Genomic DNA, 16,864 nt, shown 5'->3' on the forward strand with positions numbered 1-16,864 from the left:
CCGGCTCAGCTGGGGGCGCCACCCCTACCGCAGGGCTTGCCCACACGTCACGCTCCCAGCCCCTTCCAGCAAAAATAAAAGCCCCTTGGGCCCATCCTGCTCAGTGCAGCTCATGACGAGTGTGCGCACACAGGACGTGTGTGCGTGTAGTGCATGTGCATGACGTGTGCGTGTGTAGCGTGGTGTATGAGGCATGCATGTGCAGTTTGTGTGAGGCATGCATTACGTAGTGTGTGCACACGTGTAGGGTATGCATGCGAGGTGTGCACGTGTGTAGTGTCTGCATAGAATGCACGCATGTGGTGTGTGCGTGTGAGGCACGTGCATGTGTGGCGTGCGTGCATGTGAGGCATTCATACGTGTGTTGAGGCATGCATGTGTGTAATGTGTGCGTGTGAGGCACGTGCATGTGTGGCGTGCGTGTGTGTAAAGCATTCACACGTGTGTTGAGGCGTGCATGTGTGTAATGTGTGCGTGTGAGGCACGTGCATGTGTGGCGTGCGTGTGTGTAAAGCATTCACACGTGTGTTGAGGCATGCATGTGTGTAATGTGTGCGTGTGAGGCACGTGCATGTAAAGCATTCACACGTGTGTTGAGGCGTGCACGTGTGTAATGTGTGCGTGTGAGGCACGTGCATGTAAAGCATTCACACGTGTGTTGAGGCATGCATGTGTGTAATGTGTGCGTGTGAGGCACGTGCATGTAAAGCATTCACACGTGTGTTGAGGCGTGCACGTGTGTAATGTGTGCGTGTGAGGCACGTGCATGTGTGGCGTGCATGTAAAGCATTCACACGTGTGTTGAGGCATGCACGTGTGTAATGTGTGCGTGTGAGGCATGTGCATGTGTGGCGTGCGTGCGTGCGTGTGGTGCGGACGTGGTGAGGGAGGGTGAAGGTCACGGGGGGCGCAGGTGTAAGCAGCAGCATCCGTGGAGGGTCCCAGGCACGTGGGGCCGATGGAGGAGGAGGGACGGGCCCTCTGGGCCCCAGGAGACAGCTGGGGGTGCCGCCGGCCCTCTGGGCTGGGGTGAACCAGGGGGCGTGAGGGTGCCTGCCCTCCGGGGGGAGGTGAGGAAACTGAGTCCAGGGAGCCCGTGGGGAGGAGGGCTCCTGGCACTGACTCGGCAGTTGTGCCCAACCTGCCCTACGTCCCCCGAGATGCAGAGCCCCCAGGACCCCCAGAGTTCCCTCCCGGGCAGGGCTGCACACTCTCACCAGCCCCGTGGCAGACCGTCCCCTCCCCCGGCCCTGCCCTGCCCCCTGCCATCTCGGTGTCTTGGTTTTCCTCACGGGACTTGGCCCATGGCCCTGTGGCTCCTTCATGCTCAAGGCTGGGTGGGCTGGGTGACTTTTCTCAGGAACATGGGACCCACTTCTTGGCATGAGGGCTCCCACCTGTTCAGACTTCGGCCCCCAAGTCCCCCCCAAGCCTTGGCGAGGAGAAACAGGAGCAAAGCTACCCCCGTGCAGCTAGGACACAGGAAACGCCCGCAGGGCTCTCTAAAGCCACTGCCCCTTCAGAGGCCCCTGGAGGCTGTGCTGAGCCCGCAGGGCCCCCGCTTCCGGGGGCAGGTCCGGGTGTGGGGTGCTCACCTCCCCGGTCACCCTTCCCACCCTGACCAGGAGGGGCAGCGCACTGCTGGTCACCGTGCCAGGAACAGCTCCATCCCACGCCCTTGGGAGCAGAGAGACAGGCAGACAGACACCAGCTCACACCCGACCACTGGGCTTTTTCAGACAGTGCAAAAACGTTTATTCTGGTTTCTTCCGTGGTGACTGGAGTCCTCAGGCTGCTTTGGCTACAAAGCGTGGGCTGTTGTCTGGGCAGGGCCCACAGCTGCCCTTGGCTGGGGGCAGCAAGGCACAGAGGTGAGTCCTGGACCAGGCGACAGGCTGGTGGGAGCACCAGGGGGGGCAGGAGGCACCGGGTGCTTCCCACGCCCGGGCACGGGGCCCTCTCGAGGGACGAGCAGCCCGTGTGCACTGCCCCACGCGTGCATCTTGCGGCCCGCTCCCTGGGACAGTCACAGCACGCAGGGGGTGGGAAGCCCCCACGGGCACCCGGGGAGCCGCTGGCTCCCAGCTCCGGCGCAGCACCCTACCTGTCAGGAGCCTGCGGGCCGAGTCACCCACCGTGCTACAGGGTCCCCCCTCGCTCCGGGAAGGGCCGGGGGCTAGAGCTGCCTCAGGTCCCGGCTGCTGCCTTGAGGCCACCCCGGGCCCCCCCTGTGAGAGCCATGACTCCCAGGGAACAGTGCACAGACAGAATCACACAGGAGGCGGGAGGGGACTTTGCAGGAAGTGTGGGCAGCACATCCTCGGGGACACCCCGGGCCCTTCCAGTGATCTCGGCCTCTCTGGCCTGGGAGAAGCCGGCGGGGGAAGGGCGCCATTGGGGACGGGTGCTGTGGGACCGAACCCCACCTGAGGTGGCCCGGGGAGGCCATGAGCAGGACCCCGGCGGGGTGCAGCGCAAGCCCCGTGTGCGGACTCAGGACACGGCGTGCCGGGCAGCAGGGGAGGCCTGGGCGTCCCTCCCCCACACAGCGCTAGGGCCTGGGGGTGGGGCAGTCAAGTATGGAGACCGGGGAAGGCCGACGTCTAACTTCAGCGGCTGCAGTCGCCCCTGCAGGGTGCGGGGAGCACGCATCTCACACCCCACTCCAGTAGCGCAGCCGGGAGAACCGGTCCCTGACGGCCTGGTCACTGTCCGGCCCGGCCTCCCCCAGGTGGACCACCCTGCTGCTCGGGACAAGGTCCCGAACCTTGTGCTTGATCACGGAGACCAGGCCGGGCACATCGGAGCGGGCCGGGCCCGTCAAGAGGACGCAGGCAGCGTGGCGGCTCGGCTCCAGCAGGACCACTGCGGGGCGCAGAGCTGTCAGCACCCGCAGAGGACCCGACGGTGGGGAGACCCCGGCCCCGGCTCAAGGCCACACTCACCATCAGAAGAGACGATGTTGGCAGAGATGTTGGCCAGCTCCAGCAGCACGCGGGGCAGGGTGGGGTGGAACATGTACAGGCTGTGCCCGGCGGCGCTGGTCTCCTGCAGGGAGAACCGGCAATGGCCTTCGCTGTGCCCGGGCCGCAGCTGTGTCCTGGGCAGCGCCGGGTCACCGCCGCAGGGCGCTGCGGTCACAGTGGCCACGCCCGCAGCCCTCCCCCAACTCCACCCCTCCCCCACCGGGGCACCGCCCTGCCCCCCACAGGGCTGCCGAGTCCGCCCTCAAGACACCCCGGGACATTTCCTCTGGCACCGCCTCATCGTGACAGATCTCACTTGACTTCAATTTATCTGGGGCACCCAGTCACCGATTAGCTTCTGGGCACTCCCAGTGGGACCCAGGCCTGGTATCTCCCGCCTGGCTCCTGGCAGGGGCTGCTCCAAGGTGCCCCGTACCGTCTGGTTGGTCTGGTTGGTCTGGTTGGCACTGTCCAGCTCATGGAGGCCCCAGAAGAAGAACGCCGAGCGGTGGTCTGCGGTCGGCAGACTGGAGGACGGAGGGCTGCCGGGAAGGCTGGGGAGGACGTGGCTCCACAGGACGGCCCTGGTGCCGAGGTCCAGGAGCAGGATCTGCGCAGGGCGAGGTGGGGGCTCTGGGGCAGCCTCAGGGCCCAACAGGCACAAGCACCCCCCCTTCCCCCACCCACGCAGGCCCTGAGGGCAGCTGCTCCGTCCCCGGCCACAGCCCTGCTCTCAGACCAGGCCACCCCCAGCTAGGGACAAGGGTGGGACCTCAGAAGGAAGTACAGCCAACCTGTCTGTCAACACCAGTTCCATTCTCAATGACCATAGCCAAGGCGTCTGGTTTGTAGTGGCCGAAAATGGGTTTTCTAGAAGAATCAGGGAAGAACAGCTCACAGGGGGCCTCTACGAAGACTGAGATGTAGGAAATGCCCGGGGACAGGTGTGCCCCTCACCCTTCTGTGGCACCTGGGCAGGGCAGGGCAGGGCAGCCCACCTCGGCCCTTATCCCTGGGGTGTCTCCTCGTCCCTGGGACGTGCCGGGCTGCGGGGGCTGCGGGGGCTGCGGGGGCTGCAGGGGTGGTGGGCTCGGGTGGGGTCGAGTGGGGTCAGGTGGGGCCTCGGGCGGTGGGGGGGGCGTGCAGCGGGGGGGCGTGCAGCAAGCGCGCGGCTCCCAAGGACGACTCCTACCTCAGCACCCGGGCCGTGCTGAGCGTCCAGCGGGGAGTCAGCTCCTGCCCGTCCAGCAGCACACAGGCCTCGGTGCCCACAAGGAGCACATCCGCGCCAGCTTTCCCCGGGACGTGCACCAGGTAGCGCACTGCTCCAGCGCTAAACAGGAGGCAGGAGGGAAGGACCCAGGGGCCCGGGGCGAGTGGGAGGGCAGCCCCTCCAGCTCTGCCTGTCCCAGGGCTGCTTCCTCAGGCCCCCAAAGCCCTGTGTTTCTCAGTGCTCCAGCTTGAAATCGTAAAACAAGACCCGCGCTGCCCCTGCGCGGAAGGTGAGTGCACGCCGGGAACCTTCTTCTCCCGGGATCTCACTCAGCTTCTGCCCACCAGCTTCTGCTGTCTGAGCCCACGGTGGCCTCGTGGCACCAACAGCGAGGCCCTGGCACGCCCAGCCCACGTGGCCGCCGTGGGCTCCCCACACACCCTCTGCGCACGAGGCCGTGAGCCCGACCAACCTGTGCATAAGTGTCCTGCAGGTGGTGGCGTTGAGCATGTTCTGCCCCAGGGGGTCTCTCTTAAACGGGCCGTCTCTCCTGGTCACCTTCTCATAGAGACCTTGCACGGAGCAGCCGCAGAGGGAGCTTGCTATTCAAAACAGAGGAGGCTGAAGTCCCCAGGGCTGAGGTCCCAGGAGCCAGGCCCGCAGGCTTTCTGACCCGCCAGGGACTGGGCAGCACGGGGCAGGCGGGGACCAGCCTCCAGGGACCTCACAATTCCCTCCACGCTGTGTTCTCCAAGGGTGCTGAGCGGGTCGTGTTAAGGCCAGCACCGCCCGAGAGTGAAGCCAGTCCTGGGGACGTGGCAGGCACAACGTACCGCAGGGCAGGAGGATGTAGTGGACGCCCGTCCTGGTGACGTGCAGGAGGAAGCCGCTCTCTCCGTCTGTGCCGAGGCTGCCTCTGTGCCCGATCTGGTGCCCGGTGCCGCCCGAGTAGATGTAGCCGCTCACCTGCAGGGACAGAGGCGGTGGGGGCTGAGGCAGACCAGACGTTCGAGAGGGAGGGCGTTCTTAAACGGTGCCACAGGGTACGGGGCCAGTGTTCTCTGGGTGTGGAGGAAAGAGTGCTTCGACAGGAGCGTGCGGAGAGCGTGTGGCCGCGCAGGGGCCCCAGGTCCTCACGCTGGGACGGCAGGAACGCAGGTGCGTGCGCTGCCGCCCTCGGCAAGGCCCACGGGCGCCAGCCGCCAAGGAGGCCTCAGCACCCCGGGCGTCAGGAGTGGGGCCTGGGCGGACCTCCGGCAGGTGGCCAGACCCGAGTCCTGCCGGGCAGTGGGGGTGACAAGGGGGCCGGGCAGAGGCTGTGGCCCGCGTGGGCCTCGGGGATGGGAGGTTGGCGCTGCGGTCGGTACCTCCTCCGCCTCCCGGGCGAGAACCAGCAGGTCGGGGGCCCCGTCGCCGTCCACGTCGGGCACCTGGAGCAAAGGGCTCAGGATGGAAGCGTTGGTGCCGGGGCTGCCGGGACGGGTCCACAGGGTCTGCCCTGCAACCAAGCACACGCTCAGCGAACGTGGCTCCAAACCCCCTTGCGGCAACCTGGCAACGGCACGGCCTCTGCCGGCAGAGCCACGCTGAGGCATCCGTCCCGCACCCCGAGGCTCGCGCACCCCCGAAACGGGATCGCCTGCCCAGGGAAGGGCAAAGGCGTGCGCGGCCGTCCTCGTCCGGAACGGCAGGCACAGTGTGGTGTCAACAGAATGCACAGCGTGACCTTGTGAAGGAAGTGTGGACGGTCACGTGCCAGCACGGTCACAGTGGTACTTCTGGGCACTGCAGGGCTCCCCCTCCTTTTCTGGTATCTGCGTTTCTACCACGTGGCACCAAACAAGCACCAATCCAGAATGTGTCCCCGACGTGGACAGGGCCGGACCTCAACCACCTCTCAAGGCCCCTCAGAACCCTGCCTCCGCCTGCACCTGGCACCGCTGAACCCACGCAGGCCGCACGGGGTGGCCCCTCTCTCTGCCCTGCACACAGAAGGCAGCCACTGAAGCTGCGGCTCACAGGTGGACCTACCGACCACAGGTGCTGGCGTGCAGCGGTGCGATCACAGCTAACCGAGACCTCGTACTCCTGGGATCGAGCGATCCTCCTGGCTCCCCTCCCAAATAGCTGGGACTACAGTCACATGCCACCACACCCAGCTTTTTTTTTTTTTTTTTGTAGAGACAGCATCTTACTATGTTGATCAGGCTGGTTTTGAACTCCTGGTCTCAAGCGATCCTCCTGCCTCGGCCTCCCAAAGTGCTGGGATTATAGGCGTGAGCCACCGCGCCTGGCCTATTACAGCTTCTTACCCATGCACGAACTCACCAAACCCTTTTTTTCAGACTGATTCCTCGATTCTTAAAATAGTCCCAGCCTGCTCTTTACTTTCCTGCGTACCTTTCAAACTACAGCTCACAAGGGAAATGCTAACATCCACCAAAGCTGGGCAGACGATTCCTTCAGACCTCGGTAAAGTGCAAGGGACTCCAGCCAAACCACCTCTGCTCCACCGTGCGCTGCCTCCCTTGGTGACTGACCTGTGACACCAGGGCTCAGAGACATGTGCCCTCAAGGTTAGGAGCAGCAACAGCCTCAGACCTTGCCTGGGGGTGACGTACGGGTTCAGGCTCCGGGCCTGCCCTGGGCACTGCCCCTGTGTGGCCACGAACGGCTGGCAGCCTCCTCTCCCTGTCCCCACCCCACGGGTTTCTGACCGACTCTGCCGCGAATCCACAGCCAAAATGTAACCCAGAGGTGACAAGACAGCGGTAGGACACCTCAGAGCAGGCGCGGGAGCTGAGGCATGATGAGGCCTCCAAGCCTCCTTGGTGGCACCCCTCCTTCCCGCCCAGCCAGCCACCCTGAGATCTCAGGCCCACCCCGTCAGGGCGTCCCGCCTTGGCCCTCCTGGGTGAGGCGGCTCAGGTGCAAGCCTGTGTGCTGCCCACCTGTGGACAAGTCGACTGCAGTGACGGGATCGGGTCTGCCCACGAGGATGCAGGCGGAGGACCCCTCGCTGCCCCGCGGCTGGGACACGGCACACTTCACGAGGGCCACATCCGGGGCCACAGGCGTCTCCCAGAGCGTGCTGCCGTTGGCCCCCGACACAGCTGCCACAAAGGCGCAGGGGGAGGACAAGCCTGCAGGGGACAGACGCGGGCGGCTGGGCCGGCCACAGCCTGTGCTCCGCCAGCCCAGCTCCCCACACTCCACCCCCGGCCACAGGGCCCGCCGCACGGCGTGCTTCCTCCGTCCCGGGGCCCTGGTGCTTCAGATCCAGGAGGGCTCTAGTGCCGACCCCGGGGGTCACAGCCCAGAAGGTGCCGAGAGCTGAGCCTGCTCCCTGCCCCTTCCTGGTCCTGCTAGGAGGAGAAATGCTGTCGTGGTTTCCAGAAGTGCCACCATTTGCTTCCCCCAGACACTGCTAAAGTGAGAGGATGACCTAAAGCAAAGATTCCTCCTCCTACAGGGGGTTCCTCCTTTTCCAGATAAAATCAAAATTACCTTCGTCAGCGCAGGATCGGTTGAAATTGTTGATGCCGTTGGTATTTTTATAAAGAAACAGAACATCTCGGATCCTGTCCCTGTTTATGTCTTCCACAGCCAGAAAGTCGTAGGTGACTGAAAAAGAAAACCACAGACCGTATGCCATGGGCCACGCCTGGTCACAGGGAGGGTCGAGTCTAACCCCGCCTACACCTCTGCTCCGCGGGGTTGGCACAGTCAGAATCTGCCACCGTGAGATCAGCCCACTAGAGAAGTGGCTTCCGTCTCACTAGGGTGAGAGAATCCCTACGCCTCTTCAGAACAGCAGCAACTCTTCGTGGCCACGGCCGGGATCGGACGGCAGCGCCAAGTGTTAACCTTCAGGAAGGGACGTGCAGGACACCTGGGTACCATGAACACCTTCTGTTCAGGGACGATCCCTCCCCAGACCAGGCTGGGAGCCAGACAGCCCACACTCCGTACCCTTTCATTCAAGGACTGAAATGATAAACTATATGCCTTAAAATAAAACACCAGAAGAATGAAGTTGGACTTTTACCTTATACCATGTATTTTAGCTGACACAATGTATCCAAAATGGATCAGAACAGCTGGGTGTGGTGGCTCACATCTACAGGCCCAGCTACTTGGAGGCTCAGGCAGGAGGATTGCTTGAGCCCAGGAGTTTGAATCCAGCCTGGGAAACATAGCAAGACCCCGTCTCTCAAAAAAAAAAAAGGGGGGGGGCGGCCAAAGCCCTAAACGTAACAGCTAAAATGACAGAACTCTGAGAAGAAAACAGAGGGAAAAATCTTCATGACATCGGATTTGATAATGATTTCTTTTTTTTTTTTTTTTTTTTTTTTTTGAGACAGAGTCTCACTCTGTTGCCCAGGCTAGAGTGAGTGCCGTGGCGTCAGCCTAGCTCACAGCAACCTCAAACTCCTAAGCTTAAGTGATCCTCCTGTCTCAGCCTCCCGAGTAGCTGGGACTACAGGCATGCGCCACCATGCCCGGCTAATTTTTTCTATATATATTTTTAGCTGTCCATATAATTTCTTTCTATTTTTAGTAGAGATGGGGTCTCGCTCTTGCTCAGGCTGGTCTCGAACTTCTGAGCTCAAACGATCCGCCCACCTCGGCCTCCCAGAGTGCTAGGATTACAGGCGTGAGCCACCGCGCCCGGCCGATAATGATTTCTTGATATGAAACCAAGAGCACAGACAACAAAAGTAAGAACAGGCTGGGCTCACGCCTATAATCCTAGCACTCTGAGAGGCCAAGGCAGGAGGATCAGTTTGAGACCACTCTGAGCAACACAGTGAGACCCCGTCTCTACAAAAAGTACAAAAATTAGCCGGGCGTGGTGGTGGCACCTGTCTACCTGCTACTCAGGAGGCTGAGGCAGGAGGATCGCTTGAGCCCAAAGTCTGAGGTTGCTGTGAGCTAGGATCATGCCACTGTCGTCATGCCCAGGCAACAAGGTGAGACCCTGTCTCTAAAAAAACAAATTTTTTTAATTAAAAAAATAAAAGCAAAAATAAATTGGACTTCATCAAAATTAAAACCTTTTGTACATCAAAGAACACTATCAAGAGAGCGAAAAGACAGTCCACAGAACTGGAGAAAATATTTGCGAATCACAGATGATAAGGGATTACTATCCAGAATACATAAAGAAGTCCTAAAAGCCAACAACAAAACAAGCCCCCCCCAAAAAAGGACAAAGGACTCAATAGCCATTTCTCCTCAAAGATACACAAACGACCAATAATCACATGAAAGGAGGCTCAAGGTCACCAACCATCAGGGAGCGCAGACCAAAACCGTAACAAGGCACCATTTCAGACCCATTAGGATGGCTACCACAAAACTAAACACCAAAACAGAAAACAAGTGCTGGCAAAGCTGAATGCTTGTGCACTGCCGGTGTGAAGAGAAGGTCGGCAGCTCCTACAAAGGCTAAGAGTAGGGTTGGCCGGTCATCTAGCAAGGCTGCTCCTAGACACACCCGTGAGAACCGGGAAAGGGACCTAAATAGCTACTCGCACACCTGTTCACGGCGGCGTCATTCACAGCAGCCGCATGGTGGAGGCAACACGCGTGTCCGTCAACAGGGTGAGGAAGCAGAATGTGCCACACACGGAGGAGCGAAGCCACGGAAAGGAAGGAAGGGCTGACCACGCCACGACATGAGCGAGCCGTGGGGACATCCCGCTACTGATAGGCCAGACACAACTGGACCCATATCGTACGACGCCACCCACGGGAGGCACCTGGCGTAGGAAACCCACAGGGACAGACAGCAGAGGCCAGAAGTGGCCGGGGGCAGAGAGATGGGAGTTATCACTCACGGGGTACAGAGTTTCCGCTTGAGGTGACGAAGAGTTCTGGAAACAGGGAGCCAGCCACGCGGCCCTGGGAATGTACCCAATGCCACCGAACTGCACACTCACAAGTGGTTAAAACGGCAATTGTTTTGTGAGGTCCTTTACCACGAGTTTTAGAAATCAAGCACCCGACACAGACTCCTGCACCCAGTGGTGCAGTGAGGAGCTTGGCAAACGCTCTCCCCAAAGAGTGGAAACACAAGAGGACACAGTCGTCAAAAACAGCCACATCAGGATTCTGGATGTAGATTAAAGGCAAACGAAAAGCTGAGACGTGATTACAGTCCCGTGTCACACCGCGATGCTTTGGTCCGTGACAGGCCGCGTGCACAACAGTGGCCCCCAGGATGACAGCGGAGCTGCCCTATACAGGCGCACCACGGTCCGATCCCCATACCGCACTTTTATTCCGCCTTTGCTGTGTTCAGGCGCACAGCACTCACCAGTGTGTCACGGCTGCCTGCGGTGCCCAGCACAGCCACGCGCGTACAGCTGCGCAGCCACACGGCCGAGCTGTAGCGGCCAGACCCTCTAGGCCTGTGTGAGTGCACTCTGATGTCTGCGCAGTGACCTAGTGACACATGTCTCGGAACACACCCCTGTGGCTAGGCGGCCCACGACCATACTTCAGAAGAACTACGAAGCCCTGGGTCAGAACCGTGGGAACCGGGGGCGTTTTACCCTGGGCGGCTCCCGTTCCCCACCTCCCCGCAGTCAGCTGCCCACACGTCTGGGCATTTTTGAAACAACAGTGACCTCCTGAGCAGACACATGGTGTCCGACTGGAAGCTGGCCACAGGTGGCGACACAGGTGGGACACGTAACACACAGGAAGATTAGCCAGACACTGAACAGAAGGGCCCAGCGGTGGCTGGTCTTGATAAGAGCTTACCCATCACTGCAGGCTGAAGGCTCTGTACGCAACCAGGAGAGACCAGAGAGGCCCCTGGCTATCTACACATTTATAAGGACAGAATAATCCTAACATCACAGCCAGACAAAGATATCACAAGAAAAAACCGCTATGTTCAATATCTCTCATTAATATGGACTTAACAATCATCAGAGAATATTAGCAACCCGAATCCCCCAACTAAGAAACAGGATTCTGCTGGGCACGGTGGCACGTCCCTGCACCCAGGAGGCCGAGACAGAAGGACGGCTTGAGCCCAGCCTGGGCAACACAGCGAGATTGTGTCTCCAAAAAAAGAGAAAAACGAAAGATTCTATACCAACATCTAGCAGATTTTATCCCAGGAATGCAAGGTTGATTTAACATCTGAAAATAAATTAATGCAATATACCAAATTAATAGAACAAAGGACAAAAATCCCACAATCATCTCATGGACACAAAAAAAGCATTTAGTGAAATCCAGTATCTTTTCATGATAAAAGCTCAACAAACTGGTAAGAGCATCTATGAAAAACCTACAGCTAACATCATACTTAGTGCTAAAGACACACTGTTTTCTCCCTAAGACTGGGAAGCTGATATCTGCTCTTACCAGGTCTATTCAAACTTGTACTACAATTCTAGCCAGTGAAATTGGTCAAGAAAACGAAATAAAAGGCAACCAGATTGGAAAAGAAGAAGTATCTTTTTTTTGGCAGATGACACCATTCTACATACAAAATCCTAAAGAACACACACACTTCTACTAGATCTAATAAATGAGTTTAGCAAGGTCACGAGAAAAAAGTCAATATAGTATCAATAGTATTTCTATATAAAATCAATGAACACAAAAATTAAATTCATAAAACAATTCCTTTCATAACAGCATCAAAGAGAATACTTCTGGAATCCAGAAGTGTAAGACTTATATATGGAACACTACAAATCATTGTTAAAGTTAAATTAAAGATCTAAATAAATGGAGATACACTCCATATACATGGACTGGAAGATTTAATATTGTTAAGACAGCAATTCTACCCAAACTAATCTACAGGTTCTACACAATCACAGCTCACAGCAACCTGAAACTCCTGGGCTCAAGCAGTCCTCCTGCCTCAGCCTCCCGAGTAGCTGGAAGTATAGCCGCCACCACCACGCCCAGCTAATGTTTCTATTTTTTGTAGAGATGGGTTCTTGCTATATTGGCTCAGGTTGGTCTCAAACTCCTGAGCTCAAGCAATCCTCCCACCTCAGCCTCCCAAAGTGCTAGGATTACATGTGTGAGCTACTGTGCCCAGCCTAAATCTGCCTCTATTTCTAAGGTCCTGCTAGCAAGGAAGGGTGAGGTGATGGTTTTCAAAATTCTACCATTTGCTTCCACCAAACACTGTGCACAAAAATTAGCTCAAAATCGATCACAGCCTTAAGTATAAAAGCAAATACTATCAGCTGGGTGTGGTGGCCCACGCCTGTGGTCCCAGCTACTTGGGAGGCTGAGGTGGGAGGATCCCTTGAGTGCAGAAGCTCAAGTCCAGCCTGGGCAACATGGCAAGATCCGCATCTCTTAAAAAAAAAAGATAAAACTACTTGAAGAAAACAGAAGAAAATCTTCCTGACTTTGAATTAGGCGGAGTTAGATAAGACACCAAAATCACAATCCATAATAAAAAGCTGATAAATTAGACTTCATCAAAATTAAAAACTTTTATGCCTCAGAAGACACCATTAAAATAAACAGACAAGGCCGGGCGCGGTGGCTCACGCCTGTAATCCTAGCACTCTGGGAGGCCAAGGCAGGAGGATCGCTCGAGGTCAGGAGTTCAAGACCAGCCTGAGCAAGAGCGAGACCCCGTCTCTACTAAAAATAGAAAGAAATTATATGGACAACTAAAAATATATACAGAAAAAATTAGCCGGGCATGGTGGCGCATGCCTATAGTCCCAGCTACTCGGGAGGCTGAGGCAGGAGGATCGCTTGAGCCTAGGAGTTTGAGGTTGTTGTGAGCGAGGCTGATGCCACGGCACTCACTCTAGCCCGCGCAACAGAGCGAGACTCTGTCTCAAAAAAAAAAAAAAAAAGAAAAAAGTAAATTACACTACAATAAAGCTGCAAAAAATAAAGAGAAATATATATATCCTCTTCCCCAAACGTAGGCCCTAAATTCTGCAGGAAGTGGCCCTCCACAAGGAGTCCTCCTTCCCCACCAGAGGAGCCCTCAAGCCTGTGCCCAGAAACACCCCGAGGCTGTCGGCATTCACCCCGCCTGCAGAGCTGTCCTCCCAGGGACAGCGTCCTGGCTAAGGCTGCCTCAGTGGCTGCTCGGGGCCACGATCGCAGACTGACAATTTCCAGACAGAAGTGAAGGCGCTTTCTTGGCTAACGAGAGTGCTCGCCGGAGCACCTCGGGAAGCTGAGCACACAATCCGCTGCATGTTTTTCCCATTTCATGGCCGTCTTCTCTGTATCTTCCAGCCAGTTGCTCTATTAATTTTTTTATTTAGAAAAGTAACCAAAAGGGCCACTTTCCTGTCTCTACCCAACCCAGTCTCCCTAAAAAAGGGAGAGCAGCCACACCTTCCTTTTCCCTGAGGAGCCTGCACCTCACACGGAGGCTGCTCCAGAGCTCCCTAAGATCCCAGGAAAACCCTGGACAGAGAACCGGCGGCCACCTGGGTCTGATGGCTGCTGGCGACCTGCCAGCCTCGGACACACAGCTCCGCGCCCTCCCCGCGCAGAGGCACAGGGCAGCGTCCCAGGACTCACCTGCTGCGTTGTAGTCCACCCTCCACATCCGCTGCGACACAGGCCGGTCTGGACAGGGGATGATGAAAGAGACCACAAACACCACAAAAAGGCAGATAAACAACGAAAGGAAAAATGCCACCGCACGGCATCGGGAAAGCCGGGACTGCAGACGGGCGCTCTTTAAGTTATCTTCAGTTTTCAGTTGGTTTCCCAGATTTTCCTGAGATTTTCCGTCTTCATTCTTCAAGGGGTGGATTTCAGCTTCTAGATCCTTGTTGTCCATTGTCATGTGCACATCCCAGCGTGGAACGCCCGGTCACTGTGCCAACAGAACGAGAGGCAGGCAAGGCTGGCGGTGCCACGGCACGGAGCTGCCGCACGCAGACGACTCTCCCATGACCAGGGACCACGGCCCAGGACAGAGCAGCGGGAGGAACGTTTGGGGCGTCCGTCTCCACAGGCGAGGCTGCACTGAAGGTTTCCGATTAACGCAGAAAGGTCCAGCAGCTGCGCAGGGCCGGCACGAGTGGAGTGAGCCTCAGAGGAGGGCTGGGGTTGGTGCCAGGAAATAGGCCCACACGTTACATATTAACCCAACCCCACCTGCTCCGCACCGGGCACACCCGGCAACCTTCCTCGAGCCTCAAGCACAGACGGAAAAGGTGGCCCAGGGAAGACCTTGGTGAAACCAACGTTCTCACACATGGCTCCCCGGAGCGCCACAGACCCCCAACCCGAAGCATCCTAAGTGAAGATGGGCTCTGGACTGACAGCCTGGCCCTCGCTAACCGTGTGACCTGGGACGAGCGATTTAACTGTGCTTCAGTTTCCTTATCTATGAAAGAGAAATGAGATCTACTTTAGGAGACTGACCCAGGCGTGGTGGCTCACACCTGTAATCCCAGCACTTGGAGAGGCCAAGGCAGGATGATCACTTGAGGCCAGAAGTTTGAGACCAGCCTGGACAACATAGTGAGACCTTGTCTCTACAAAAAATTAAAAAAAAACCTCGCCAGGCGTAGTACACGCCTGTCGTCCTAGCTACTCCAGAGGCAGGAGGATTGCTTGAGCCCGGGAGGTGGAGGTCTGTGCCACTGTACTCTAGCCTGGGCAACACAGTGAGACCCTGTCCCAAAAAACAGACAAAACAACAAATCTGTATGCCTTGTCCTCAGTGCCGAGGCAGGTCAGAAAAGGTGTGCCTACCCAAGGTAATGAGTGGGACATGAGGAAATGAGTCAAACAGTGAGTCATGATCAGGGACCTCATCAGACCCACGCGCCTGGCACGGGGCGGGTGGGACAACAGCAGTTGTCGGAAAGGGGAACTGGGGGAGGCCAGCAGCGGAGCCCGGGAGTGGCTTATCAGCGGCGCCTATGGCGCTGAGGACCAGGGCTAAGAACCCCAGAGAGCTGTTTATTTAGCAAATCTAGTGACCATGTCCCCAGTGGAGGGATGTTTGAAATGTTTCAAACATAAATTCTTTTGGCAAAGGGAAAAAACTGAATGAGAAACCAGAATGCTAAAATTCTAGATTTCTATCTTTAAAGCTTTAAAATTTCAGGCAAGGAACTCAGGCTCGTTGAGCCTCAGCGGGCCCCATCTGTCTGGAGCCAGAGCACCTCCAGGTAAAGCACAAGACGGTGCCCCTACAACCAAGAGGCACCGCACGGGGAGGCGCACCCGCTCAGGATGCACCAGGATCTGGACACACGGCCCACCCGTCTGATGTGCCCACGTTTCCCAGACCTACCTGGTGGCAGGAGGACGTGTTCAACACTCGTTCCCGGCCAGCCGCTGGCACATCTGGTCACTAGGTTTGGACAGGGAATCTGTGCCTTTATCAGCCCAGGCAGACCTAGGAATTGTAAAGCCATTGGTGAAATTCATCTCGGGTAGCCTGTGAATGTATCAGCTGCAGGACCTCGGTCCTTCCCAAGCCGTGACTCTCAGCCGCGGCTCCACAGCAAAGCCTCTCGCTCGGGTGCTTTCACCACCTGACGCCACACCAGGTGCAGCAGCCTCCCTGAGGAGGGGCTCCCGGCAAGCGCAGCTGCTGACGCCGCTCTCCGGGGGATTCCAGGGTGCAGCCAAGCGGAGAAGCACCGTGTTCTGTCTCACGCTAACCCCTAGGTGACGACTAGATGTCTCCTGGCCCCGAGGTGGAGACTCTGTGCCCCCACTGCCAGCCTGGGAGAAACCAAAGCACGGGAGGAAAGAGCCTCTCCCTCTCACCCACACACCAAGGCTGCATGCTGGGTCTTCTCTTCCTTGGAATTCTCAGCAAGTGAGTAACGCAGACCTCAAGCTAGTGAATCAAACTGCTCCTTTCCTTAATCGTTCGTCTAATCCCTAAACTATGTGGATTCTCAACACTAAGACCAAAGGATAGTGCAAACAATTATTAGTGTAGTTTGGAGTTTTAATTTTTTAAAAATCAGCAATAAGGGCCGGGCGCGGTGGCTCACGCTTGTAATCCTAGCACTCTGGGAGGCCGAGGTGGGCGGATCGTTTGAGCTCAGGAGTTCGAGACCAGCCTGAGCAAGAGCGAGACCCCCATCTCTACTAAAAAAATAGAAAGAAATTATATGGACAGCTAAAAATATATATAGAAAAAATTAGCCGGGCATGGTGGCGCATGCCTGTAGTCCCAGCTACTCGGGAGGCTGAGACAGGAGGATCGCTTGAGCTCAGGAGTTTGAGGTTGCTGTGAGCTAGGCTGACGCCACGGCACTCACTCTAGCCTGGGCAACAGAGTGAGACTCTGTCTCAAAAAAAAAAAAAAAAAATCAGCAATAAGGCCAGGTGTGGTGGCTCACGCCTGTAATCCTAGCACTCTGGGAGGCCAAGGTGGGGGGATCGCTTGAGGCCAGGAGGTGGAGAGCAGCCTGAGCAAGAGCAAGATCTCGTCTCTATAAAAAGTAGAAAAATTAGCCAGGCAAGGTGGCGAGCGCCTGTAGTCCCAGCTACTGGGGAGGCTGAGGCAGGAGGATCGTGTGAGCCCAGGAGTTTGACGTTGCAGTGAGCTAAGCCACTGCTGCTGCAGTTCAGCCCGGGCAACAGAGCGAGACCTGGTCTCAAAAACAAAACAGCACCTCCTGTGTGTTGCATATAGTAAGGAATAAGGATTGCTACATTTTCCTGGTGGACTAACCTGTCA

The 16,864-nt window shown here is 57.3% G+C and overlaps 1 protein-coding gene across 1 annotated transcript; it reads right to left on the bottom strand.

The window, feature by feature from the left end:
• Positions 1-1,732: 1,732 nt before the first annotated feature.
• FAM234A (family with sequence similarity 234 member A) lies at positions 1,733-15,525 on the bottom strand. Its single transcript, XM_069487208.1, has 12 exons — positions 15,458-15,525; positions 13,723-14,023; positions 7,687-7,803; positions 7,131-7,322; positions 5,547-5,677; positions 5,013-5,145; positions 4,652-4,781; positions 4,159-4,299; positions 3,761-3,836; positions 3,403-3,576; positions 2,946-3,048; positions 1,733-2,865 (listed from the first exon to the last, which is right to left on the bottom strand). Exons 2-12 carry the CDS (start codon positions 13,991-13,993, stop codon positions 2,654-2,656), a joined length of 1,680 nt encoding a protein of 559 aa, XP_069343309.1. The 5' UTR covers positions 13,994-14,023; positions 15,458-15,525; the 3' UTR covers positions 1,733-2,653.
• Positions 15,526-16,864: the final 1,339 nt, after the last annotated feature.

Source organism: Eulemur rufifrons, chromosome 14 (assembly GCF_041146395.1).
Source record: "Eulemur rufifrons isolate Redbay chromosome 14, OSU_ERuf_1, whole genome shotgun sequence".
Lineage (NCBI taxonomy): Eukaryota > Metazoa > Chordata > Mammalia > Primates > Lemuridae > Eulemur > Eulemur rufifrons.